This window comes from Ranitomeya imitator, chromosome 1, assembly GCF_032444005.1.
Source record: "Ranitomeya imitator isolate aRanImi1 chromosome 1, aRanImi1.pri, whole genome shotgun sequence".
Classification (NCBI taxonomy): domain Eukaryota; kingdom Metazoa; phylum Chordata; class Amphibia; order Anura; family Dendrobatidae; genus Ranitomeya; species Ranitomeya imitator.
The window spans coordinates 299,125,327-299,152,285 of record NC_091282.1 but is presented as its reverse complement, the minus strand read 5'-3'; the positions used below and the strand labels follow the sequence as shown (position 1 = coordinate 299,152,285).

At 42.4% G+C, this 26,959-nt stretch overlaps 1 protein-coding gene across 3 annotated transcripts in view; it reads right to left on the bottom strand.

Annotated features, from left to right (window-relative positions):
- Positions 1-6,073: 6,073 nt before the first annotated feature.
- Positions 6,074-26,959, bottom strand: part of LOC138670044 (solute carrier family 2, facilitated glucose transporter member 11-like) — a 193,736-nt gene continuing 172,850 nt past the window's right edge. For 2 of the 3 annotated variants that reach the window (XM_069757045.1, XM_069757054.1), the window contains exons 9-12: positions 26,123-26,224; positions 25,338-25,413; positions 15,057-15,184; positions 6,727-7,059 (exon numbers count right to left, since the gene is read on the bottom strand). In XM_069757045.1, the coding sequence (XP_069613146.1) occupies positions 6,859-7,059; positions 15,057-15,184; positions 25,338-25,413; positions 26,123-26,224 (507 nt within the window). In that variant the 3' untranslated portion in view covers positions 6,727-6,858. Of the gene's footprint in view, positions 7,060-15,056; positions 15,185-25,337; positions 25,414-26,122; positions 26,225-26,959 lie in introns of all 3 variants that reach the window. The other variant, XM_069757036.1, reaches the window with a different exon arrangement.

Genomic DNA, 26,959 nt, shown 5'->3' with positions numbered 1-26,959 from the left:
TGGGTCGCAAAAAAAGATGTCCCATTGTCTTAATAACTAGAGTTAAGGCCCACATACACATTACACTAATGACGGTTGAACCTTCCAAAAATTGATTTGTTGAGCCAACTCTCTAATGTGTATGGGGGCGCCAGCAAACCGACTTTCAAGGAATATATCAATCAGGTATGTGAAATTTTGGAGAAATAAGCCACAGAGATTTCTGTTGGAGGCTTTCTCGCAAAGAACACAGGAGCACTCGACCGAGCGATTTGAATTCTTATCTATTGTTATTAAGCTGTGTGGCTTTATATCTGACTATATATCACCTCAGATATTTATGTGTGATAACATTGTTATTGCATATAAGGTGTAGTTTTGCCTAGAAGCTGAATTTACACTGAACGCTTATAGTGAATGAGCGCTCTGACACTTGATTCGTGATAATCTTGCAGTGTAAACGTGCTGCAGATCACCCGATGTATGAGCAAAACACTCGTTCATGAGGTAAAAATATTTATAGTGAGGATGTCCGGTCTTAAGCTACAAGTCTGCAGTCACTCTATGTAAGTATCTATGTGACTTCAGACTTCTGAATCCTCATATTGCAAGTAGTGAAAGCTGTCAGGATTCTTGGGAGCGGCGAACGTACGGCCTCGCTCAATACACGTGTATTGCGTGAGGCCTGAAACAGCCTAATCTGAATGTGTCTGGGAGTATGCAAACCGCATACTGGCAATATATTAATGCCCACCAGAGAATCCTCACAGCAAGCAATGTGAACGCTGTGAGGATTCACAAGTCTGCAGTCACATGGAGGTGATGTCACCATCAGGCAATCCATGCTGCCCAAACCGTGCGGAGGGCATGGACCATAAGAGGGACAGTGTGTGGGTCATATTTTGTGCAGAACAGAACACAATGAAGAGCAATAATTTATTCAGGGGCACAGAGTAGGGCAGATATTTTTATTCAGTACCTTTATAGTGACTGCTATTTTTAAGGTTATCATGTGGGGACGTGCTGCACAAGACCGAAGAAGATGGAAGTGTGCAGAGACGAGCTGTGGGTGTGAAATCTCATCATGGCGTCTGGACAAGATGAAGAAAAGAAAGAGAACTATTCCAGTCTGTGACGTCATCTATAAGATACCTGAATGTCATTTTTTTTTTGTGATACTGGCAATGCCTCATCAACATATTCATACTTTTCAATGATCAGCATGAATTATCGCTTGGTATTTCCACCAACCTCTGACCACAAAAATGAAAACTTGCCATAAAGCAAACTACTATCTAATGCATATGGCCAATTTATCTGGCATCTATAATGTATCGGTTGCCTTATTTGTGTTGTGCCCTAATCTGTTCCTCCTAATATTGGTGATTGTAGTTCACATAAAATTGATTTATGATTAAATTTCAGATTAAAGGGGTTGTGTGAGCCGGAATTGTGTGTGTGTGTGTGTGTGTGTGTGGAGGGGGGGGGGTATGACTACAGGAGACAGATTAACAAGTCCGGTATGTAATGGGCAAGAAAATTTAGAAAATAAAAGCCACGTTATTTCACAGTCTGAATAAGAATATGTCATTCTTTCTTTTGCTCAGTTTGCAGGATGATAAGATCTGATACTGAATAAAAAATAGATATAGTGCAAAAATAGCTTTAGAAAATAATACAAACCACAGCAATAAGATGTAGACTTACCTTTACCTTGCTAAGCATGAAGTTCCTTATCTCATCAGAAAGAGAAAACTAACTTGTTTCTGGGATTTTCTCTAACATTTTATGCTAGCCCTTGGCTCCCCCTCCTTTTGGTTTAAAGGGTTAACCCGCCCCCCCCCAAAAAAAAAAAAAAAAAATACACAACACAACCCCCTGCCTTTGTTAACAAGTTGTCAGGTGCATTTCACAAAACTAAGTGGAAACCATGCTCTCTGGCCTGTCTAAACACAATTTACATCTAATAGAGTTGTTTCCATACCTTTTCTGATGGTGTAAATCAGATTCAGTGAATGAGAAGAATGGGGCACTAGGCTTTTCAGATTGAAATACTATTGCTTATTAGAGAACATTTGTGGGCATGTTGTATGGTACATACTCTCACATAATCATGTCGTCAAATGAGGAATTCAAGAGAACACCAAATCCAAATAGAGGTTTTAGAAAGATGGGTCTTACACAACTTAATATACATATACATGAGTATACATACTGCGGGAGAAATAAGTATTGGAGACAAATTTTCTAAGTAAATATATTTCTAAAGGAGCTATTGACATGACATTCTCACCAGATGTCGGTAACAACTCATCCAATCCACACAAGCAAAGAAATCAAAATAAAGATGTCCATAAATTGTTATGTGTAATAATGAGAAATGACACAGGGAAAAAGTATTCAACACATGAAGAAAGATGTGCAAAAAAACCATGGACAGTCATGACACTGAACATCTATAATAAGAAAGCAATTCTGTCACTTAGGCTATGTTCACACTTGCGTACCAGGGCTTTGCAGACGGCTGCATACTTCCTCCCTGAAGCCCCGCCCACTTCCATTTAGGTCTGCCTACTTCTGCATGCGTCCTGCGTACCCATCTTTAACATTGGGTACGCAGGAGATGCGGATGTATGCGTACATCCACATACATCCACATGTCCTGCATACCCAGTGTTAAAGGGACACTGTCACCTGAATTTGGAGGGAACAATCTTCAGCCATGGAGGCGGGGTTTTGATTCACCCTTTCCTTACCCGCTGGCTGCATGCTGGCTGCAATATTGGATTGAAGTTCATTCTCTGTCCTCCGTAGTACACGCCTGCGCAAGGCAATCTTGCCTTGTGCAGGCATGTACTACAGAGGACAGAGAATGAACTTCAATCCAATATTGCAGCCAGCATGCAGCCAGCAGGTAAGGAAAGGGTGAATCAAAAACCCCAAAACCCCGCCTCCATGGCTGAAGATTGTTCCCTCCAAATTCAGGTGACAGTGTCCCTTTAAAGATATGTACGCAGGATGCATGCAGAAGTAGACGGACCTAAACGGAAGTGCGGAAGTGGGCGGAGCTTCAGGGAAGAAGTACGCATCCGTCGGCAAAGCATCGGTACGCAAGTGTGAACATAGCCTTAGTGAACAATAACATCAGCTGGTTCAACTGATGACCTATAAAAATGTGTCTTATTACCAAGGAACCATACGAGAAACATCTCATGATGGGTAAAACCAGTGAGCTGTCGCAATACCTTTGCAACCTTATTCTTGCAAAACATACTGACAGCATTGGTAAGAGAAGAATTTTTCAACTGCTGAAGGTTCCAGTGAGCACTGTTAGGGCCATAATCCAGAAGTGGGAAGAACATGATTTCACCATAAACCAGGTGTTCCCAGAAGATTTCAGAGGGAGGAATGAAAAGAATTATCAAAGAGTTGTCCAAGAGCCAATTACCACCTGTGGAGTTCTACAGAAAGACCTGGAATCAGCAGGTACAATTGTTTCAAAGAAAACTATAAGTAATCCACTGGACCTCTGTGGCCTGTATGCATGCTCACCACACAAAATTATAGCGGAGAGAAGCTTGCTGATGGTTATAGGAGTGATTGATTTAAGTTATTTATTCCTAAGGGTGAGCAATCAAACATTAATATGAGGGTGCCAACAATTTTGTCTGGCCCATTTTTGGTGTTTTGTGTGAAATTATGTCCAATTTGCCTTATTTTCCTCTGTTTTTTTCATGTTATTCCAATGCACACAAAGGAAATAAATGTGTATAACAAAACATGTGTAATTGTAATGATTTTCTGGGAGAAATACTTCATTTTCTGGAACAATTTAAAAGGTGCAAACATTTTCGGCCATGACTGTGCTTACTAGAAAATGTGGACATGTTGTACGTTACGCACACAATTGCACATGACCAGAGGAACTGAGGAATTTAAGCTCATATCAAAACCAAATAAAAATCTTAGAAACATGCATCTTACATATATAATATACTGTATGTGTATACACATATGCCACACGTGTATAGAAATAAAAAGGAAAGACAGACTCTTGATAAAATATAAATATTATTTTATTTGCATTTGTAGGATTTTTTATAGCCTTATATAGATCATGAAGCACACTAAATAAATTAAAAGTGCAAAAAAATGGAATAGTTCTCATTTTTGGTAAACCTTGCATGTAAGCACCTACTTTGATCTATCTAGAGACAAAGTCATACTATATTTGTACATAAAATCCAGAACTGCATTGCATACAATCCCAAAGGAACTGTTTGCTATTTACTTACATGCTGTATAGTTTTCTCATTGTTTTAATTCTTTAGCCCCCGAATATTTGACCTTAATGGCTAATGTATCAGATAAAAAGGAGAACTGTTGTCTAAACAAATGTTCAGCATTCCATTATCATCACAATCCCCCTGCGGTTCATCCTAGAGAAAGTGCAAATTATTTCAACAAATGGGGTGGCACAATTCTGCCATAGGACACCTCTTGTCCATCAGATTGGGTTGTGGGGGGGGGGGGAAGGTCCAAATTGACATGGAAAGTACAGTACCCCAGGCTCTTTATCTTTCACAGCTGCATAACAGTTGCTTTTCTTAATTCAATAGTCGGATTACATTTGACCATGCAAAGGAGACATACAAATAATGACATACTTGTCATAAAACTAGAGGCAGAACAATTCATAAATACTTCACAATTTCTGCATTTTTTTGTAATGTAGCATCTCAATGTATATACAGCTGTGCTCAAAAGTTTACATACCCACGCAGAATTTTTGCTTTCTTGGCCTTTTTTCAGAGAATATGAATGATAAAACCAAAACTTTTCCTCCACTAATGGTTAGTGGTTGAGTGAAGCCATTTATTGTCAAACTGCTGTGTTTTCTCTTTTCAAATCATAATGACAAATCCTAAACATACAAATTACCCTGATCAAAAGTTTACATACCCTGGTGATTTTGGCCTGATAACATGCACAGAAGTTGACACAAATGGGTTTGAATGGCTACTAAAGGTAATATCCTCAACTGTGACCTGTGACAAATGCCAGGAAAATTGTTCGGGATGTAAAGAAAACCCCACAAATAACATCAGCTGAAATACAGGACTCTCTGAAAACTAGCGGTGTGGATGTTTCAAGATGCACAAGAAAACACAGTAGTTTGACAATAAATGGCTTCACCCAACCACTAACCATGAGTGGAGAAAAAGTTTTGGTGCTATCATTCATATTCTCTGAAAAAAGGCCAAGAACGCAAAAATTCTGCCGGGGTATGTAAACTTTTCAGCACAACTGTAGCAAGGGACAACAATATCGCTGCTGCATTGGGAAAAAAATGGGGTGGTGTGTCAACTACTCCATAAAAAGTGGTATAAAGCAATCATAGAACTATTTCTCATCTCCTGAGAATCAGCAGGAAGGCTTTGTTCACATTATGTGAAGGTTTCAGCATATACAATCGTATAGCCATTCAGTGCATGCGATGCCCGCTATCCCAATTCCTACACTAGATACTGTTTTTTGTGATGGCACCGCTGTATAAGGTTTTTTTTTATATGGACTGACAGGCGGCACTAAACGATCGCTGATCGATAAACCTTTGCCGATTATCAGTCGTTTAACAGCCTGTTTACACAGGCAACCCGCAACAAACGATGCACAATGAGCGATCTGTAATAGATTGCTCAGTACCCATTGACTGCCATCATTTATAGTTTATACAGGACGATGCAATGCCAACAACTATAATCCTCTTCGCTACACAAAAGATCATTTTTACCTAATGAATGACGGTTTATTGGGTGGCCCGCAACCTGCTTACACGTAAATAGCATTCTTAAGAAGTTTTGCTGATGATTATCTTTCAGGTCATGTTCACCCTATCAGTATTTGGTCAGCGTCCCCCGGCGCTCTGCTTTCCTGCACTGACTGTGAGCGCCGGCTGGCCGTAAAGCACAGCGGTGACATCACCGCTGTAATCTTTTTTACGGCTGGCCGGCGCTGACAGTGCAGGGAAGCAGAACGCCGGGGGACGCGACAGACACCGGAATGTAAGTATGAAGTGTTTTTTTTTTTTTTTACATTTACACTGGTAACCAGGGTAAATATCGGGTTACTAAGCGCGGCCCTGCGCTTAGTAACCCGATGTTTACCCTGGTTACCAGTAAAGACATCGCTGAATCGGCGTCACACACGCCGATTCAGCGATGTCTGCGGGAGATCCAGCGACGAAATAAAGTTCTGGACTTTCTGCTCCGACCAACGATGTCACAGCAGGATCCAGATCGCTGCTGTGTGTCAAACACAACGATATCGCTATCCAGGACGCTGCAACGTCACGGATCGCTAGCGATATCGTTGTGAAGTTGGTCAGTGTGAAGGTACCTTTAGTGTAAATGTAGCTTAAGAAACAGCAGTCTACAGACCCCCATACACATTAGACAAAGGTCATTGGTGTCTGGCAGCAGCATAAGACCTGAGCATTCATGTGTTTGGGGGGAGTAGGAAGAGTGTATGGGCACTTTATTGGCTTGCGTCAGGAGACTTTCCTGACTCATACACCAAAACTACACACATGGTGAACAGTTACTGGCAGGTTCTGTATTCAAGTATTATACATGCAGCTGATTTTTTAGCAGCTTTATAATGTAGAAACATTATTGAGGTAATTTTCTTAAGGAGTGGATGGATGCACACTATTGCAAAGTCCAAGTGCAGGCAGAAATAGGAAGAAATCTCATAAAGGAATTTTATAGTTGTCATTCGAATTCCTGCTCCAAACTGAAAAATCTAACTTTGCTGCAAGAAAAGTGAGAAGGACAACATTTCTGTGCACCCACTACATAATGCATAGTATTCCTTCTTTCACAGACTGGTGGATTTGATCTCCTGAGGTCCAAGCCAGCCATTTTCCTCTCTGCGTGGTTTAGCTCTCCAAGCTGTAAATTCTTCAGTGATTTCTAAAACATTTTTTCCTTTGGTCTCTGGGAGGAAGAATCCAATATATAAAGTGGTGCTGACGCAGACCACTAGAAATGGCATAAAGCAAAAATGGCGAAGTCCTTGCTGAAACAGAAGAAAAACATTGAGTATATTGTAATAATTTGCCGTGAAGACCTGAAATAAAAATCTAAGGTTATGGTAGAGGGAGCAGGTAATATCAAAGGATAGTGCTATATGGTTTCCAATACAGGTAAAAAAGATTCCCTGATGTACACAGGCCAAACAAGTGCCAACATTTTAATTTGAAGCAAAAATGCACAAAATGTGCAACATGTGAAGAAACCCTTAGTAGAGGTTCGACTTCAAGTCCAATTGTCTGAAACTTTAATTACTCTCTGACTTGATTCGTGAGGAGTGTACTTTCCTGTCCTAAAAAGAAAAGGAAAGGCCGGCACCATATAACACACTGAAGAAGACTTAGAAAGTGGGCTAATGACATAAAGCTTGGCCAAGTGGGCTCACCTATAATACCATGCAGCTGTCAAATCACAAGGTCTAGTTGCAGTCAGTAAGGTGGTCTATCACAGCCAGTATAAACCAAATACAGGGATGTTATTATGGAAGTCCTACAAAAATATTCCCTAGATCAGTGCTCAAACTGTGAGGTTGGCCCCATCAATAAGGCACCCCTTGCTTGTTGGTGATGGGGAGTAGGAGGGCACTATACAAAGCCATTATTACAGGCAGCAATCCCAGATTTAGATACATAATTGGTTCAGTAAACAAAATATAATTTAAGTTTTTCATTTTGGCATGGACTTCCATCACTAATGGAGAGGAACAGGCATCACCTTGGTCTGTCTGGTGAGATCCCAGAAGATATAACAAAGCAAAATCTGCATAAAGACTGTAGGTCCTGCAGATGATCCCACTAACAAGTATCACAAAAAAGCACAAAGTGGAAAAAATAAAACATAACTTTTAATACACAAAAGTAGATAAAAACAAGTCACCCAAGTGAACACTTAATACGGGGCCAAGTCACCACCATATATAATGGACAGTAATCAGCATGTACTGTAAAATATGCTTACTGTACTAATAAACAAACAGGTTATTAGCACTTAATCTCCTCATACAAGCAAGTCCCCTGATGACTTGAGCTTGGAAGAAACGCGTCGGGACAACATAGGGAGAGTGCAGGGCATATGTTTACAGGGGTAGATGTGGACTGCCCTTGTAAGGGCAGGAGCTTGGGGGATAGCTTATTGTAGCCCCACAGGGATTGACATAGGGATTGTCATCTCTTCATGGTCCGGATGTCTGTCTGACTAAAGAAAATCCGGTGCTCTGATGCCTGCCTTATGGAATTGGTGAGACCGTTCCTGTTTGTTTATTAGTACAGTAAGCATATTTTACAGTACATGCTGATTACTGTCTATTGTGTCTATATACGTCTGGTTGCATAGGGTCAGTTGCTGTCTTACTGTATATATTGTTGAACAGCTCCTTTGGGTACCCTATCCCGGATTGATTCCGCATATATTGCTGGAAACTTTTAATCCCGTGTAGGGCCTGTCATCTTTCTATGTCCATTATATATGGTGGTGACTTGGCCCCGTATTAAGTGTTCACTTGGGTGACTTGTTTTTATCTACTTTTGTGTATTAAAAGTTATGTTTTATTTTTTCCACTTTGTGCTTTTTTGTGAGATCCCAGAAGATAAAGCTAGGAAATCCTTACCCTAGATACCCATAGAAAGCCTATTATACATATTAGATAAGTTTATATGACTGTAGAAAAAGTAAACCAAAGAGTGCAGCATACTGTGAGCGCTAAGATGTATGCAAATATTAAATATGTGAAATTAAAACTGCATTACTGCAATACAGAATGTACATATAAAATGAAGGTATTTAGCACACAAATTAGCTAATCATGTGTGTCCACCAGCCACATCAAGGCGTCCCTTTCTCAGATATGCCTCTTCTAGGCCAAAAGCCTTAAAGGGAACCTGTCACCCCGTTTTTTCAGATTGAGATATAAATACTGTTAAATAGGGCCTGCGCTGTGCGTTACAATAGTGTATGTAGTGTACCCTGATTCCCCACCTATGCTGAGAAATACATTACCAAAGTCGCCGTTTTCGCCTGTCAATCAGGCTGGTCTGGTCAGGTGGGCGTGGTGACAGGGCCGCACTTAGTAACCCGATGTTTACCCTGGTTACCATCGTAAAAGTAAAAAAAACAAACACTACATACTTACCTTCGCTGTCTGTCCCCGGCACTCTGCTTTCCTCCACTGACTGTGAGCACAGCGACCGGAAAGCAGAGCGGTGACGTCACCGCTGTGCTTTCCGGCTGGCCGGCGCTCACAGCCAGTGCAGAGAAGTAGAGCGCCGGGGACAGACAGCGGAAGGTAAGTATGTAGTGTTTGTTTTTTTTACTTTTACGCTGGTAACCAGGGTAAACATCGGGTTACTAAGCGCGGCCCTGCGCTTAGTACCAGTGAAGACATCGCTGAATCGGCGTCACACACGCCGATTCAGCGATGTCTGCAGGGAGTCCAGCGACGAAATAAAGTGCTGGACTTTCTGCAGCGACCAACGACATCACAGCAGGATCCTGATAGCTGCTGCGTGTCAAACTGAACGATATCGCTAGCCAGGACGCTGCAACGTCACAGATCGCTAGCGATATCGTTCAGTGTGAAGGTACCTTTAGCCTGATGGGAGGATGGCTGAGCCAAGGAGGCAGTCTGGAGGTTGTAATCTGTCCAGAGAACGATAAGCCTTGATATGGCTGGGGGAAGCATGAATTGGCCAATTTGTGAGATGAGATAAGGGCTTTCATTTTATAATAATAAATATAATCTATATGGAAGCAATGCCATCTAAATTTTATATTTTTAATGTTTGTATATATCTTAGTGTATACCGTGTGCTACCAGTGGGGTAACAAGCGTCTGTTTGGCCCCGGTGTAAGATTTGGATCAGGCCCCCCATCCTGACTGTATATATGTCCTCCATCCTGGTACATATCCTGTTGTGTGAAAAAGTGTTTCCCCCTTCCTGATTTCCTAATCTTTTGCGTGTTTGTCACACACAAATGTTTCAGATCACCAAACAAACTTAAACATTAGAAAAGGATAACACAAGTAATCGCAAAATGTAGTTTTTAAATGAAGGTCTTTATTATTAAGGGAAAAATAAACCCAAGCCTACAGGGCCCGTGTGAAAAAGTGATTGCCCCCTAAACCTAATAACTGATTGGGCCACCCTTAGCAGCAACATCTGCAATCAAGCATTGTCCTGCAGTATAACCAAAGTGCGCTTTAGCATATAGTCACGAACAGATGGCTGGACATTCTCCTTCAGGATTGTTTGGCAAACAACAGAATTCATGGTTCCATTTACCACAGCAAGTCTTCCTGGTCCTGAAGCAGCAAAACAGCCCCAGACCACCACACTGCCACCATCATATTTTACTATTGGTATGATGTTCCTTTTCTGAAATGTTGTTTTACTTCTACGCCAGATGTAATGGGACAACTTTTGTCTCCTCAGTCCACAGAGTATTCTCCCAAAAATCTTGGGGATCATCAGATGTTTTCTGGCAAAACTGAGATGAGCATTTATGTTCTTATTGCTCAGCAGTGGTTTTCATCATGCCGGCCATTTATTTTTGTCCAGTCTCCTTCTTATGGTGAAGTCATGAACACTGACATAAAATGAGGCAAGTGATGCCTGAGGTTCTTTGGATGTTGCTATCTGTTCTTTTGTGACCTCTTAGATGAGTCATCATTGCTCTCTTGGGATCATTTTGGTCTGCTAGCCACTCCTGGGAAGGTTCACCACTGTTCCGTTTTCACCATTTGTGGATAATGGCTCTCTGGAGTCCCAAAGCTTTACAACTGGCTTTAAAACCTTTTCCAGACTGATAGCTCTCAATTACTTAGTTTCTCATTCGTACCAGAATTTTTTTTGATCACGGCATGATGCCTAGCATTTGAGGATCTTTTGGTCTACTTCACTTTGTCAGGCGGGTCCTATTTAAGTGATTGAGAACAGGTGTGGCAGTAATCAGGCCTAGGTGTGGCTGGGGAATTTGAACTCAGCTTCCTAAAGATGTGATAAACCACAGTTAAGTGATATTTTAAGGTGGGGGCAATCACTTTTTCACACAGGGCCCGAGTAGGTTTGGATTTCTTCTTCCCTTAATAATAAAGACCTTCATTTAACCCCTTAAATACCGCCGATACGCCTTTCAACGGCGGCACCGCTTTTTAACGGCGCTGAGAAATAAGTGAATAGCGCCCCCCAGAGTCAGAATCTCTCCGTGGTCTCGGATACTAGGGGTAGCCGAGACCCCAGAAAACATAATTTGGGTCTGTTTTTACCGACCCCAGTGTTGCGGTCGCTGTTATTAACAGAATAATAGCGTCCGCAAAAAAAAGTCTGATTTCCCATTTAATTTCTCTCTCCTCTGATATGATCGCACATCAGAGGAGAGAGAAATGGGGTCCCCGATTCCTCACGGTAGATCTGGAGAGCCTGTAACCCCCCCGTGAAGTCCCCCGAGCCGCTGGTGTCTTCTTCCGGGAAGAAAATGGCGGGCACATGCGTAGTGCGCCCAACGAGATCTGCCGGCCGGAACCCGGCAACAATAGGACATTTTTCCTATTGGTTCATTTTCATCACTGTGTTAGACCCTATCACAGTGACTAAAATAAAAAAAATAGTAAATCAAACCCCTCTTTATCACCCCCTTAATTAAAAATAATAAAATAAAAAAGTGTTTATTTTCATTTTTCCACTAGGGATAGAGTTGGGTTAATGTTAGGGTTGGGCTAAAGTTAGGGTTGGGCTAGGGCTAGGCTAAAGTTAGGGTTAGGGTTGAGCTAGGGTTAAGGTTGGGCTAGGGTTAGGGTTGGGGCTAGGGTTGGGCTAAAGTTAGGGTTGGGCTAAAGTTAGGGTTGGGCTAGGGTTGGGACTAGGGTTAGGGTTGGGGCTGAAGTTAGGGCTGGGCTAAAGTTAGGGTTGGCCTAGAGTTAGGGTTGGGCTAGGGTTGTGATTACAGATAGGGTTGGGATTAGGGTTAGGGGTGTGTTAGGGTTAGGTTTGTGGTTAGGATTGGGATTAGGGTGTATTGGGGTTTGGGTTGTGGTTAGAATTGCAGGGGTTCCACTGTATAGGTACATAAGGGGGTCTCCAAATGCGACATGGCGCCACCATTGATTCCAGCCAATTTTGCGTTCAAAATATCAAACAGTGCTCTGTTGTGAATTCTGTTTTCGAACTCCCTCCTGTGGTCATGAATGGTACTTCGGCGAGTTCTGTCCATGGACTCCCTCTGGTGGCTGTGAGTGGAGCTGCTGCTTCTGAGGTTCCTTCCACAGGTGACGTAGTTTATTCTTTGGCTGGCTGTTCTATTTAACTCCACTCAGATCGTTACTCCATGCCAGCTGTCAATGTTCTTGTACTGGTTCAGTTCGCTCTTGGATCTTTCTGGTGACCTGTCTACTCCAGCAGAAGCTAAGTCCCTGCTAGTTAATTATTTGTTCATTGTTTCCTTGTCCAGTTGGCTATCATGATTTTGTCTTGCTAGCTGGAAGCTCTGGGATGCAGAGTGGCACCTCTGCACCGTGAGTCGGTGCGGAGGTTTTTTTTGCACACTCTGCGTGGTTTTTTGTAGTTTTTTGTGCTGACCGCAAAGATACCTTTTCTATCCTCAGTCTGTTTAGTAAGTCTGGCCTCCCTTTGCTGAAACCTGTTTCATCTCTGTGTTTGTGACTTTCATCTTAACTCACAGTCAATATATGTGGGGGGCTGCCTTTTCCTTTGGGGAATTTCTCTGAGGCAAGGTAGGCATTATTTTCTATCTTTAGGGCTAGTTAGCTCTTAGGCTGTGAAGAGGCGTCTAGGTCGTGTTAGGTACGCTCCACGGCTATTTCTAGTTGTGTGATAGGATTAGGGGTTGCGATCAGCAGAGTTCCCACTTCCCAGAGCTTGCCCTGTGTGAGTTTAACCATCAGGTCGTTCCTGGTGCTCTTAACCACCAGGTCCATAACAGTGCTCCCTCCCTTCTGAGCCCTACCATGCACCCAAACAGTGGCTTTCCCCCACATATGGGGTATCGGCGTACTCAGTAGAAATTGCACAACAAATTTTGTGGTCCATTTTCTCCTGATACCCTTGTGAAAATAAAAAAATTGGTTCCAAAGTAAATTTTTTGTGAAAAAGGTAAAATGTTCATTTTTTCCTTCCATATTGCTTTAGTTTTCTTGAAGCATCTGAAGGGTTAATAAACTTCTTGAATGTGGTTTTGCGCACCTTGAGAGGTGCAGTTTTTAGAATGGTGTCACTTTTCGGTATTTTCTGTCATATTGACCCCCAAACTCACTTTAAACATGAGGTGGTCCCTCAAAAAATGGTTTTGTAAATTTTGTTGGAAAAATGAGAAATTGATGGTCAACTTTTAACCCTTATAACGTCCTAACAAAAAAAATTATGCTTCCAAATCCGTGCTGATGTAAAGTTGACATGTGGAAAATATTATTTATTAACCATTTTGTGTGCCACGACTCTCTGATTTAAGGGTACAAAAATTAAAAGTTTGAAAATGGCTAAATTCTCAAAAATTTTTCCCAAATTTCTGTTTTTTCATAAATAAACGCAAGTTAATCCAAAGAAATTTTACCACTAACATGAAGTACAATATGTCATGAAAAAACAATCCCAGAATCAGTGGGATATGTTTCTAGAGCTATAACCTCATAAAGTGACAGTAAAAATTGGCTTGGTCATTAAGTACCAAATTGGCTCTGTCATTAAAGGGTCTGAATACTTATGACCATGTGATATTTCAGTTTTTCCTTTTTTATAAATTTGCAAACATTTCTACATTTCTGTTTTTTTCAGCATAATGCTCATCCCCAAAGTCATCCATGTAGTATAATACACAGCCCATAGTCATACATGCAGTATAATACACAGCCCATAGACATACATGCAGCATAATGTACAGTCATAGTCAACTATATAATATAATATTCAGCCTATAGTCATCCATGTAGTAGTATTCACTGATTAAAAAAATAAATACTCACCTTCTCTCCGCTCCACCGCTGCACGGTGTCCTCTTCTGCAGCCGGCAGCTGACTTCAGCGTATAAGCTACGGGAAAACATGAAGTCACTGCCATGCGCTCCAGGTCATGTGCACGCCGACGTCAGCTGCATGCCTCTGATTGGCTGGCAGCGTGTACTGAGATGCACGGACCCGTTGAGTCAGTGTGCGGCAATACACTTCATCTGAACGTGCATCCAAGGATGCACATCCAGCTGAAATATTTACTGGCATCAGCGGGCCCCTCACCTGCCGGGCCTGATCGCAGTGGCATCTGCTGTGACCACGATATTTACGCCCCTGGCGGTGGCACTGTTTTATTTACATATAATATAGTCAAGGCAGTTTGCATCTGTTCACACTTGCTTCATTCTTACTGTAGAAAAAGTAGCCAGAAACTGTCCAGACAGAAAGACAAAGCTGGGATTTTACTACGAGAATTTTGGTTGCAAGTGATTAGGTTTTTAAATGACATGATGGAAGCTCTGGTTCCCCTGAAATTGCTAGAAGTGATTGACCTGTTGGATCTGCACTGTGGGACAGCAGACACGTTCTTTGCCATATAGATGATATGGATACTGTCTCTCCACTCTGTACAATTTAGGGCATCCTAAATTATCCACACTATGCCCTCTGCCATCTAACCCTACCATGCTACATTGCCCACTGATGCTTCCTGAGATTGAAGGTTGATGTGTGGATCGAGGCGCACCAACTGGATTCTAGCAGTTTGTCTGATGAGAAAACTATCTGTTCATATCGCTGGAGGGTTGAGAATCTAATTCTGATATTTGTGTTGTTTCTCCAATTTTTGGAATTAGTATCCAGAAGGTGAAGTCACAAGATGTACTGTATTTAGGTTACAATACAACTTTTGTACTGAATGTAAAGTCTTCCATTCTCACAGGATTGTATGGCACAATGTCTAATTTACCTTTTGCTTGTTTATAAGTAAAACTCATTTGAATTAGAAGAAGTGAACAGTTTGCACTCACCATAATAAAAGGAAAGGCTAGGCCCACCACAAATAGTGTTAGCCACATGATGGAGCCACAGATCATGTATGCAGCAGGACGGGCCATCTGGTCAAATATCTCAGCCGGCATTAAACCAGTAACTCCAGCTGTTAGTTTATCGAGAAAAAGAAAAGACATATTAGCAATGAAACTCTATAGTAATATTCCATCAATAATACTAATTACATTAACCTCTTAACGACCGCTGATACGCATTTTAACAGCGGCAGTTAAGGGGTCTTATTCCTCAGCGCCGCTTTTTAAAGGCGCTGAGAAATAAGCGTATAACGCACCCTATTGTTGGAAAATCTCTGGGGTCTCAGGTACTGGGATAGCTGAAACCCCTGAGAACATGAATTGGGTTGGATTTTAGCATCCCCAGTCACGTGATCACCGTTATTCACCAAACAATGGCGATCACAAAAACAAGTCTGATTTTCCATTCACTACTCTCTCCTCTGATATGATCTAGCATGACAGAGGAGAGAGTGATGGGGGTCCTCTGACCTCTCCCCCCCGTACCTCCTCCATCTTAAGATCCTCCTGCTCCCTCCCCTGGCCCTCTGTGTCATTGTGTCATATTCCTGGAAGATACCCGACAACAGTAGATTTTTCCTATTGGTTCATTTTGATCACTATGATAGACCCTATCACAGTGATCAAAATAAAAAAAAATGTAAATCAAACCCCTTTGTCACCTCCTTAGTTAGACAAAAATAATAAAATAATTTTTTGTTTTAATTTTTTCAATTCTTTGCAGTTAGGGTTAGAGTTGGGGCTAGGGTTGTGTTGGGGTTAGGGTTGTGTTGGGGTCAGGGTTGTGTTGGGGTCAGGGTTGTGGTTACGTTTGTGTTGGGGTTATGATTGTGGTGTTGGGGTTAGGGTTGTGTTAATGTTAGGGTTGGGGTTGTGGTTAGGGTTGGGACTAGGGGTGTGTTGGGGTTAGGGCGGTATTAGGGTTGGAGATAAAATAGGGAAGTTTCCACTGTTTAGGTGCATCGGGGGTCTCCAACCGTGACATGGCGCCCGCCATTGATTACAGCCAATTTGCGCTCAAAAAGTCAAATGGTGCTCCCTCCTTCTGAGCCCTGCCATGCGCCCAAACAGTAGCTTTCCCCCCACATGCGGGGTATCGGCGTATTCAGGAGAATTAGAGCAACAAGTTTTGTGGTGCATTTTCTCGTGAAAATAAAAAGTTTGGTTCCAAAGTACTGTATATACTCGAGTATAAGCCGAGATTTTGAGCCCAAGAAAATGGTCTGAAAGTGCCCCTCTCAACTTATACACGGGTCATGGAAGGCGGGGGGGTCGGCGGGTGAGGGGGAGCGACGCCTGTCAAATACTCACCTGCTCCCAGCGCTCCTGACGCGGTACCTGCATGTCCCACGGTCTTCGGGCACCTGCAGCTTCTTCCCCTGTTCAGCGGTCACTGGTACCGCTCATTAAAGTTATGAATATGGACTTCACTCCCATAGGGGTGGAGCCGCATATTCATTACTGTAATGAACGGTACCATGTGACCGCTCACTACAGGAAGAAGCTGCTGCTCCCAAAGACCGTGGGACATGCAGGGACCGCGTCAGGAGCACCGGGAGCAGGTAAGTATGTCATATTCACCTTTCTGCGTTCAACCGCCGGCTCATCTTCCCGTCCTCTTGCTGTGACTGTTCAGGTCAGAGGGCGCGATAACGTATTAGTGCGCGCGCCACCTTCTGCCTGAACAGTCAGTGCGGAGAGACGGGACGCTGGGGAGCAGCGACGAGAGGTGAGTATGTCATTTTTTTTTTAGTGCAGCAACAGCAGCAGCAGCATTACATGTGGCACAATGAATGGCAAGAACTGCATGGAGCATTATATGGGGCATCTATGGAGCCATAACTGCATGGAGCATTATATGGGGCCATAACTGCATGGAGCATTATATGGGGCATCTATGGGGCCATAGCTGCATGGAGCATTATATGGGGCCATAACTGCATGGAGCATTATATGGGGCATCTATGGGGCCATAACTGCATGGAGCATTATATGGGGCCATAACTGCATGGAGCATTATATGGGGCATCTATGGGGCCATAACTGCATGGAGCATTATATGGAGCATCTATGGGGCCATAACTGCATGGAGCATTATATGGGGCATCTATTGGGCCATAACTGCATGGAGCATTATATGGGGCATCTATGGGGCCATAACTGCATGGAGCATTATATGGGGCCATAACTGCATGGAGCATTATATGGAGCATCTATGGGGCCATAACTGCATGGAGCATTATATGGGGCATCTATGGGGCCATAAAGAACTGCATGGAGTGTTATATGGGGCATCTATGGGGCCATAAAGAACTGAATGTAGCATTATATGGGGCATCTTATGGGGCCATAAAGAACTGCATGGAGCATTATATGGGGCATATTTGTATATGGAGCATCTTATGGGGCCATAATGAACTGTATGGAGCATTATATGGGGCCTATTTTGTATGGAGCATCTTATGGGGCCATAATGAAGTGTATGGAGCATTATATGGGGCCTATTTTGTATGGAGCATTATATGGGGCCATCATAAACATTATGGAGCATTATATGGGACTCCTGATTCAATATGGATATTCAAAAACACTTAACCTACTGATGTCTCAATTAATTTTACTTTTATTGGTATCTATTTTTATTTTTAACATTTACCCGTAGCTGCTGCATAGGCTTATACTCGAGTCAATTAGTTTTCCCAGTTTTTTGTTGCAAAATTAGGGGGGTCGGCTTATACTCGGATCAGCTTATACTCGAGTATATACGGTAAATTTTTTGTGAAAAAAGTTAAATCTTCATTTTTTCCTTCCACATTGCTCTAGTTCTCGTGAAGCACTTGAAAGGTTAATAAACTTCTTGAATGTGGTTTTAGGCACCAGTTTTAAGAATGGTGTCACATTGGGTATTTTCTGTCACATTGACCCCCCAAACTCACTTCAAATGTGATGTGGTCCTTAAAAAAAATGGTTCTGTACATTTTGTTGGAAAAAGGAAAAATCGCTGGTCAACTTTTAACCCTTATACTGTCCTGACAAAAAAAAATTATGTTTCCTAAATTGAGCTGATGTAAAGTAGACATGTGGGAAATGTTATTTATTAACTATTTTGTGTGACACCAGTCTCTGATTTAAGGACACAAAAATGAAAAGTTTGAAAACTGCAAAATTTTCAAAACTTTTGGCAAATTTGTTTTTTTTCATAATTAAACGCAAGTTATATCGAAGAAATGTTACCACTAACATGAAGTACAATATGTCATGAAAAAACATTCTCAGAATCAGTGGGATCCGTTGAAGCGTTCTACAGTCATGGCCAAAAGTTTTGAGAATGACACCAAAATTTTATTTTCACATGATCTGCTGCCCTCTGGTTTTATTAGTGTTTGTCTGTTGTTTATATCACATACAGAAATATAATTGCAATCATATTATGAGTACCAATAGGTTATATTGACAGTTACAATGAGCTAATGCAGCAAGTCAATATTTGCAGTGTTGACCCTTCTTCTTCAAGACCTCTGCAATTCTCCCTGGCATGCTCTCAATCAACTTCTGGACCAAATCCTGACTGATAGCAGTCCATTCTTGCATAATCAATGCTTGCATTTTGCCAGAATTTGTTGGTTTTTGTTTGTCCACCGTCTCTTGATGATTGACCACAAGTTCTCAATGGGATTAAGATCTGGGGAGTTTCCAGGCCATGGACCCAAAATCTCTGTTTTGTTCCATGAGCCATTTAGTTATCACCTTTGCTTTATGGCAAGGTGCTCCATCATGCTGGAAAAGGCATTGTTGGGCGCCAAACTGCTCTTGGAAGGTTGGGAGAAGTTGCTCTTGGAGGACATTCTGGTACCATTCTTTATTCATGGCTGTGTTTTTAGGCAAGACTGTGAGTGAGCCGATTCCCTTGGCTGAGAAGCAGCCCCACACATGAATGGTTTCAGGATGCTTTACAGTTGGCATGAGACAAGACTGGTGGTATCGCTCACCTCTTCTTCTCCGAATAAGCTGTTTTCCAGATGTCCCAAACAGTCGAAAAGAGGATTCATCAGAGAAAATGACTTTGCCCCAGTCCTCAGCAGTCCACTCCCCGTACCTTTTGCAGAATAACAGTCGGTCCCTGATGTTTTTTCTGGAGAGAAGTGGCTTCTTTGCTGCCCTCCTTGAAACCAGGCCTTGCTCAAAGAGTCTCGGCCTCACAGTGCGTGCAGAAGCACTCACCAGCCTGCTGCCATTCCTGAGCAAGCTCGGCACTGCTGGTAGTCCGATCCCGCAGCTGAAACAGTTTTAACCCCTTAGTGACAGAGCCAATTTGGTACTTAATGACCAGGCCAATTTTTGCAATTCTGACCACTGTCACTTTATGAGGTTATAACTCTGGAACGCTTCAACGGATCCCGCTGATTCTGAGACTGTTTTTTCATGACATATTGTACTTCATGTTAGTGGTAACATTTCTTCGATATTACTTGCGATTATTTATGAAAAAAACGGAAATATGGCGAAAATTTTTAAAATTTTGCATTTTTCAAACTTTGTATTTTTATGCCCTTAAATCAGAGAGATATGTCACGAAAAATAGTTAATAAATAACATTTCCCACATGTCTACTTTACATCAGCACAATTTTGGAAACAAAATTTTTTTTTGTTAGGGAGTTATAAGGGTTAAAAGTTGACCAGCAATTTCTCATTTTTACAACACCATTTTTTTTTAGGGACCACATCACATTTGAAGTCATTTTGAGGGGTCTATATGATAGAAAATAATGAAGTGTGACACCATTCTAAAAACTACACCCCTCAAGGTTCTCAAAACCACATTCAAGAAGTTTATTAACCCTTTACGTGCTTCACAGGAACTGAAACAATGTGGAAGGAAAAAATGAACATTTAACTTTTTTTTGCAAACATCTTAGTTCAGAACCATTTTTTTTATTTTCACAAGTGTAAAAACAGAAATGTAACCATAAATTTTGTTATGCAATTTCTCCTGAATACGCCAATACCCCATATGTGGGGGTAAACCACTGTTAGGGCGCACCGCAGAACTTAGAAGTGAAGGAGCGCCGTTTGACTTTTTCAATGCAGAATTGGCTGGAATTGAGATCGGACGCCATGTCACGTTTAGAGAGCCCCTGATGTGCCTAAACAGTGGAAACTCCCCACAAGTGACACCATTTTGGAAACTAGACCCCTTAAGGAACTTATCTAGATGTGTGGTGAGCACTTTGAACCCCCAAGTGCTTCACAGAAGTTTATAACGTAGAGCCGTGAAAATAAAAAAATCGCTTTTGTTTACACAAAAATGATCTTTTTGCCCACAAATTTTTATTTTCACAAGGGTAACAGGAGAAATTAGACCACAAAAGTTGTTGTGCAATTTCTCCTGAGTACGCTGATACCCAATATGTGGGGGTAAACAACTGTTAGGGCGCACCGCAGAGCTTGGAAGAGAAGGAGTGCCGTTTTACTTTTTCAATGTAGAATTGGCTGGAATTGAGATTGGACGCCATGTCGCGTTTGGAGAGCCCCTGATGTGCCTAAACAGTGGAAACCCCCCACAAGTGACACCATTTTGGAAACTAGACCCCTTAAGGAACTTATCTAGATGTGTGGCGAGCACTTTGAACCCCCATGTGCTTCACAGAAGTTTATAACGTAGAGCCGTGAAAAAAAAAAATTGCATTTTTTCTACAAAAATGATCTTTTTGCCCACAAATTTTTATTTTCACAAGGGTAACAGGAGAAATTAGACCACTAAAGTTGTTGTGCAATTTCTCCTGAGTACGTCGATACCCAATATGTGGGGGTAAACCACTGTTTGGGCGCACCGCAGAGCTTGGAAGAGAAAGAGTGCCGTTTTACTTTTTCAATGTAGAATTGGCTGGAATTGAGATCGGACGCCATGTCGCGTTTGGAGAGCCCCTGATGTGCCTAAACAGTAGAAATCCCCCACAAGTGACCCCATTTTGGAAACTAGACCCCCCATGGAACTTATCTAGATGTGTGGTGAGAACCTTGAATGCCCAAGTGCTTCACAGAAGTTTATAATGCAGAGCCGTGAAAATAAAAAATATTTTTTTTTTCCACAAAAAAGATTTTTTAGCCCCCAAGTTTTTATTTTCACAAGGGTAACAAGAGAAATTGGACCCGAAAAGTTGTTGTCCAATTTGTCCTGAGTATGCTGGTACCCCATATGTGGGGGTAAACCACTGTTTGGGCGCACGGCAGAGCTCGGAAGGAAGGAGCGCCGTTTTGGAATGCAGCTTTGATAGAATGGTCTGCGGGTATTATGTTGCGTTTGCAGATCCCCTGATGTACCTAACCAGTAGAAACCCTCCACAAGTGACCCCATTTTGGAAACTAGACCCCCCAAGGAACTTATCTAGATGTGTGGTGAGAACTTTGAATGCCCAAGTGCTTCACAGAAGTTTAGAATGCAGAGTCGTGAAAATAAAAAATATTTTTTTTTTCCACAAAAAAGATATTGTAGCCCCCAAGTTTTTATTTTCACAAGGGTAACAGGAGAAATTGGACTGCAATAGTTGTTGTCCAATTTATCCCGAGTACGCTGATGCGCCATATGTGGGGGTAAACCACTGTTTGGGCGCACGGCAGAGCTCAGAAGGGAAGGAGCGCCTTTTTGGAATGCAGACTTTGATAGAATGGTCTGTGGGCATTATGTTGCGATTGCAGAGCCCCTGATGTACCTAAACTGTAGTAACCCCCCACAAGTGACCCCATTTTGGAAACTAGACCCCCCAAGGAACTTATCTAGATGTGTGGTGAGAACTTTGAATGCCAAAGTGCTTCACAGAAGTTTAGAATGCAGAGTCGTGAAAATAAAAAATATTTTTTTTTTTCACAAAAAAGATTTTGTAGCCCCCAAGTTTTTATTTTCACAAGGGTAACAAGAGAAATTGGACCCCAGAAGTTGTTGTCCAATTTATCCCGAGTACGCTGATGCGCCATATGTGGGGGTAAACCACTGTTTGGGCGCACGGCAGAGCTCGGAAGGGAAGGAGCGCCTTTTTGGAATGCAGACTTTGATAGAATGGTCTGTGGGCATTATGTTGCGATTGCAGAGCCCCTGATGTACCTAAACTGTAGTAAACCCCCACAAGTGACCCCATTTTGGAAACTAGACCCCCCAAGGAACTTATCTAGATGTGTGGTGAGAACTTTGAATGCCCAAGTGCTTCACAGAAGTTTAGAATGCAGAGTCGTGAAAATAAAAAATATTTTTTTTTTTCACAAAAAAGATTTTGTAGCCCCCAAGTTTTTATTTTCACAAGGGTAACAAGAGAAATTGGACCCCAGAAGTTGTTGTCCAATTTATCCCGAGTACGCTGATGCCCCATATGTGGGGGTAACCCACTGTTTGGGCACACGGCAGAGCTCAGAAGGGAGGGAGCACCATTTGACTTTTTGAGCGCAAAATTGGCTGTCGTGTTTGGGGACCCCCTGATGTACGTAAACAGTGGAAACCCCCCAATTCTAGCTCCAACCCTAACCCCAACACACCCCTAACCCTAATCCCAACCTGATCCATAATCCTAATCACTAACCCTAACCATAATCACAACCCTTACCCCAAAACAACCCTAATGTCAACCCTAACCATAACCCTAATCAAAACCCTAAATCCAACACACCCCTAATCCTAATCTCAACCCTAACCTCAAACCTAACCCTAATCCCAATACACCCCTAATCACAACCCTAACCTTAACCCTAATCCCAAACCTAACCCTAATCCCAAGCGTAACCCTAATGCCAACCCTAACCCTAATACCAACCCTAATCCAAACCCTAACCCTAATCCCAGCTCTAACCCTAACTTTAGCCCCAACCCTAGCCCTAACTTTAGCCCCAACCCTAACCCTAAGGCTACTTTCACACTTGCGTCGTTTGGCATTCCGTCACAATCCGTCGTTTTGGACAAGAAACGGATCCTGCTAATGTGCCCGCAGGATGCGTTTTTTTCCCATAGACTTGTATTGCCGACGGATCGTGACGGATGGCCACACGTCGCGTCCGTCGTGCACTGGATCAGTTGTGTTTTGGCGGAGCGTCGGCACAAAAAAACATTCAATGAAACGTTTTTTTGTACGTTGCATCCGCCATTTCTGACCGCGCATGCGTGGCCGTAACTCCGCCCCCTCCTCCCCAGGACATAGATTGGGCAGCGGATGCGTTGAAAAACTACAGCTGCTGCCCACGTTGTGCACAATTTTCACAACGTGCGTCGGTATGTCGGGCCGACGCATTGCGACGGCCCCGTACCGACGTAAGTGTGAAAGAAGCCTAACCCTAAATTTAGCCCCAACCCTAACCCTAAATTTAGCCCCAACCCTAACCCTAAATTTAGCCCCAACCCTAGCCCTAACCCTAGCCCTACCCCTACCCCTAACCCTACCCCTAACCATACCCCTAACCCTAACCCTACCCCTAACCCTAATTTTAGCCCCAACTGCTGTTCTCCTGCCGGCGGCCAGGAGGAGCAGCAAGAGGATCCAGGGACCTAGGTGAGTATGCTAGGGTCCCTGAATCCCCCTATTTCTCTGTCCTCTGATGTGCGATCACATCAGAGGACAGAGAATTACACTTTACTTTTTTTTTTTTTTTTGCGGTCGCCGGTAAACAGTTAATTACCGGCGATTGCAAAACAGGGGTCGGTAATACCGACCCCGATCATGCTCTTTGGGGTCTCGGCTACCCCCGGCAGCCGAGACCCCAAAGATTCTCCCGGTGCCGGCCGGCGGGCGCACTGCGCATGCGCCCGCCATTTTGAAGATGGCGGCGCCCACCGGGAGACACGAGGAGCATCGGGGGAGCTAGGTGAGTATTGGGGGGGCCACCTGGGACCCCTTTTCTCTGTCCTCCGATGTGCGATCACATCGGAGGACAGAGAAATTAAAAAGAGATCGCGTTTTTTTTTTTTTTTTGCGATCGCCGGTAAACGGTTAATTACCGGCGATCGCAAATGCGGGGTGGGTTAAAAATCATGTTCTCTGGGGTCTCGGCTACCCTCGGCAGCCGAGACCCGGAGAAAATCGGCCTCTGGGGGGCGCTATGGACTTTTTCCACAGCGCCGTTAATTAACGGCGCTGTGGTTTAAGTACCCTTAGCGGCCGACGTTAAAAGGCGTATCGGCGGTCGCTAAGGGGTTAAGATACGGTCCTGGCGCTTGCTGGTCTTTCTTGGGCGCCCTGGAGCCTTTTTGACAACAATGGAAGCTCTCTCCTTGAAGTTCTTGATGATGCGATAGATTGTTGACTGAGGTGCAATCTTTGTAGCTGCGATGCTCTTCCCTGTTAGGCCATTTTTGTGCAGTGCAATGATGGCTGCACATGTTTCTTTAGAGATAACCATCGTTAACTGAAGAGAAACAATGATACCAAGCACCAGCCTCCTTTTAAAGTGTCCGGTGATGTCATTCTTAATCATGACTGATTGATCGCCAGCCCTGTCCTCTTCAACACCCACACCTGTGTTAATGGATCAATCACTAAAACGATGTTAGCTGCTCCTTTTAAGGCAGGACTGCAATGATGTTAAAATGTGTTTTGGGGGTTAATGTTCATTTTCTGGGCAAATAATGACTTTGCAAGTACAGTAATTGCTGTTAAGCTGATCACTCTGACATTCAGGAGTATATGCAAATTGCCATTAGAAAAAATGAAGCAGTAGACTTTGGAAAAATTAATATTTGGGCGGCACGGTGGCTCAGTGGTTAGTACTGCAGCCTTGCAGTGCTGGGGTCCTGGGTTCTAATCCCACCCAGGACAACATCTGCAAAGAGTTTGTATGTTCTCTCCGTGTTTGTGTGGGTTTCCTCCGGGCACTCCGGTTTCCTCCCACATTCCAAAGACATACAGATAGGGATTCTAGATTGTGAGCCCCATCGGGGACAGTGATGATAATGTGTGCAAACTGTAAAGCGCTGCGGAATATGTTAGCGCTATATAAAAATAAAGATTATTATTATTATTATTATTATATTTGTCTCATTCTCAAATTTTTTGTCCATGACTGTAGAGCTATAACCTCATAAAGTAACAATGGTCAGAAGTGCAAAAATTGGCCTGGTCATTAAGTACCAAATTGGCTCTGTCACTAAGGGATTAAGTAAAGGAGATGTATAGGTTCTATGCTTAAATATGTGCCCGGTAGGACATTTGTCTTCCATATTATGTAAGTACAGCAGTACTATGCTTACCTGGACCAATTCCAAAGCTCAGGATATAAGCAAAAATACAGACCATGCTGAGATACGGCATCCATATAATGTGTTCCTAGTAAACAGGAAACTTTTGTTTAGGCTAAAAGAGATTACCGTAAATATTCAGTAGCAAAAAATAGTTTCAATGAATATCAGTATACTTCAGACAGGCCGACCGCTTTTGATATGCACAGAACAATCAGTAATAGCTGGATCTATGCGCATAGGCTGCTATTGTTCTCGGCAGCACATTTTTACACATGTGCTGCCGAGAATTATAATTTTTTCAGCAAGCTGAAAGATCACAAATAAGAAAAACGCTGAGTTGCCGGGTGATTTTACAGTATGAGTGACATGATGGACTTAGTAAACACTACTGTATATGTATACAAGTGGCTTATACATGTGGCTACAGCAGCATAACATGGCAGTCTATACAGCTCATTTTACACTGATCTGCACCATCATACAATCTAAAGTATGTCAGAACTCAGTACGCCGACCCTAGACTATGCTTGGATAGAGTGTTATATAATAACACATCATATTTTCCAGTAACACAGCCTAAAAGAATAAATCCTAGTCTGTAATATGTGTCAGGCACAAGGATATTTATGATTGGCTATCTTACACTTACAGGCGAAAAGAGATCTAACTGTAAACTGGATTTATCGTTCTTAGGTATGAGAATAATTGTAAATAAATATAATATCTTTACATTATACTTATACTAAAGTTCATCATAATCACCAATTGTTTAAAAAATAAAAAAAAGTTTGTACCTGCTGAGATAAGGCCACCATAAAAACTACTGCCCACAAAGACATCAAGCTGTACCCTCCCATCACCAGCACACGACGTCCAACACGATCAATAACTAAAGTCTGGAAGACAAAACATCGTGCATTGGTCCTTGGGAGAAATGTTTGAAAACAGGTTAAAGAATATATAGTAGACACTTTTGTTTTGTTTTTTTTCTTTTTTACTTACATGCCTGTATTTGTGGCTACAAAACACTTTTTTTACAAAAAAAAATGTGAACCATTTGCCTTATATAGCCTTGCACTGTCTATTGCTGCCTGCAGAATGAGTTAACTGAGAATCCATCAGTAAGCTTATTCTGATGGGAAAGTTTATAAGACTAGGTTCATATGGCCACACCAAAACTTGGGCTAGGCATGCCTGCAAATTGTGAACATGACTAGCTCTGAGGGCAGTACTACTGGCATGCAAGGATTGTTTTAGTACTTGTTTTTCTCCAAAACTAACAATTCTTAATTTTATTTTATTTTTTTTTAGAAATCTTCATTGTGCCATTTTATTTACAATCCTCAAAATGCATGAATTAGGCTTGTGCCATGGAATCTTTGGTGGCACAAGGACCAAGCAATGTTGCACTGCTGCACTATATCTAATGACTGTCAATGTGGCCATGTAAAGCAATGCAACAGCAACACAGCTGTCACCAAAAATCCAAACCTGCTGGATTTCGGGACTCAGGTCTCAAGTGATATGGCCATTGCCAGACTTTGACTTGCTTTCGAGCTTTTTGCAGTTTGTTTTCTTTTAAAGTGACGTTGTCACCAGTTTAAATTGTGAGAAAAACTGAGGGCACTAAT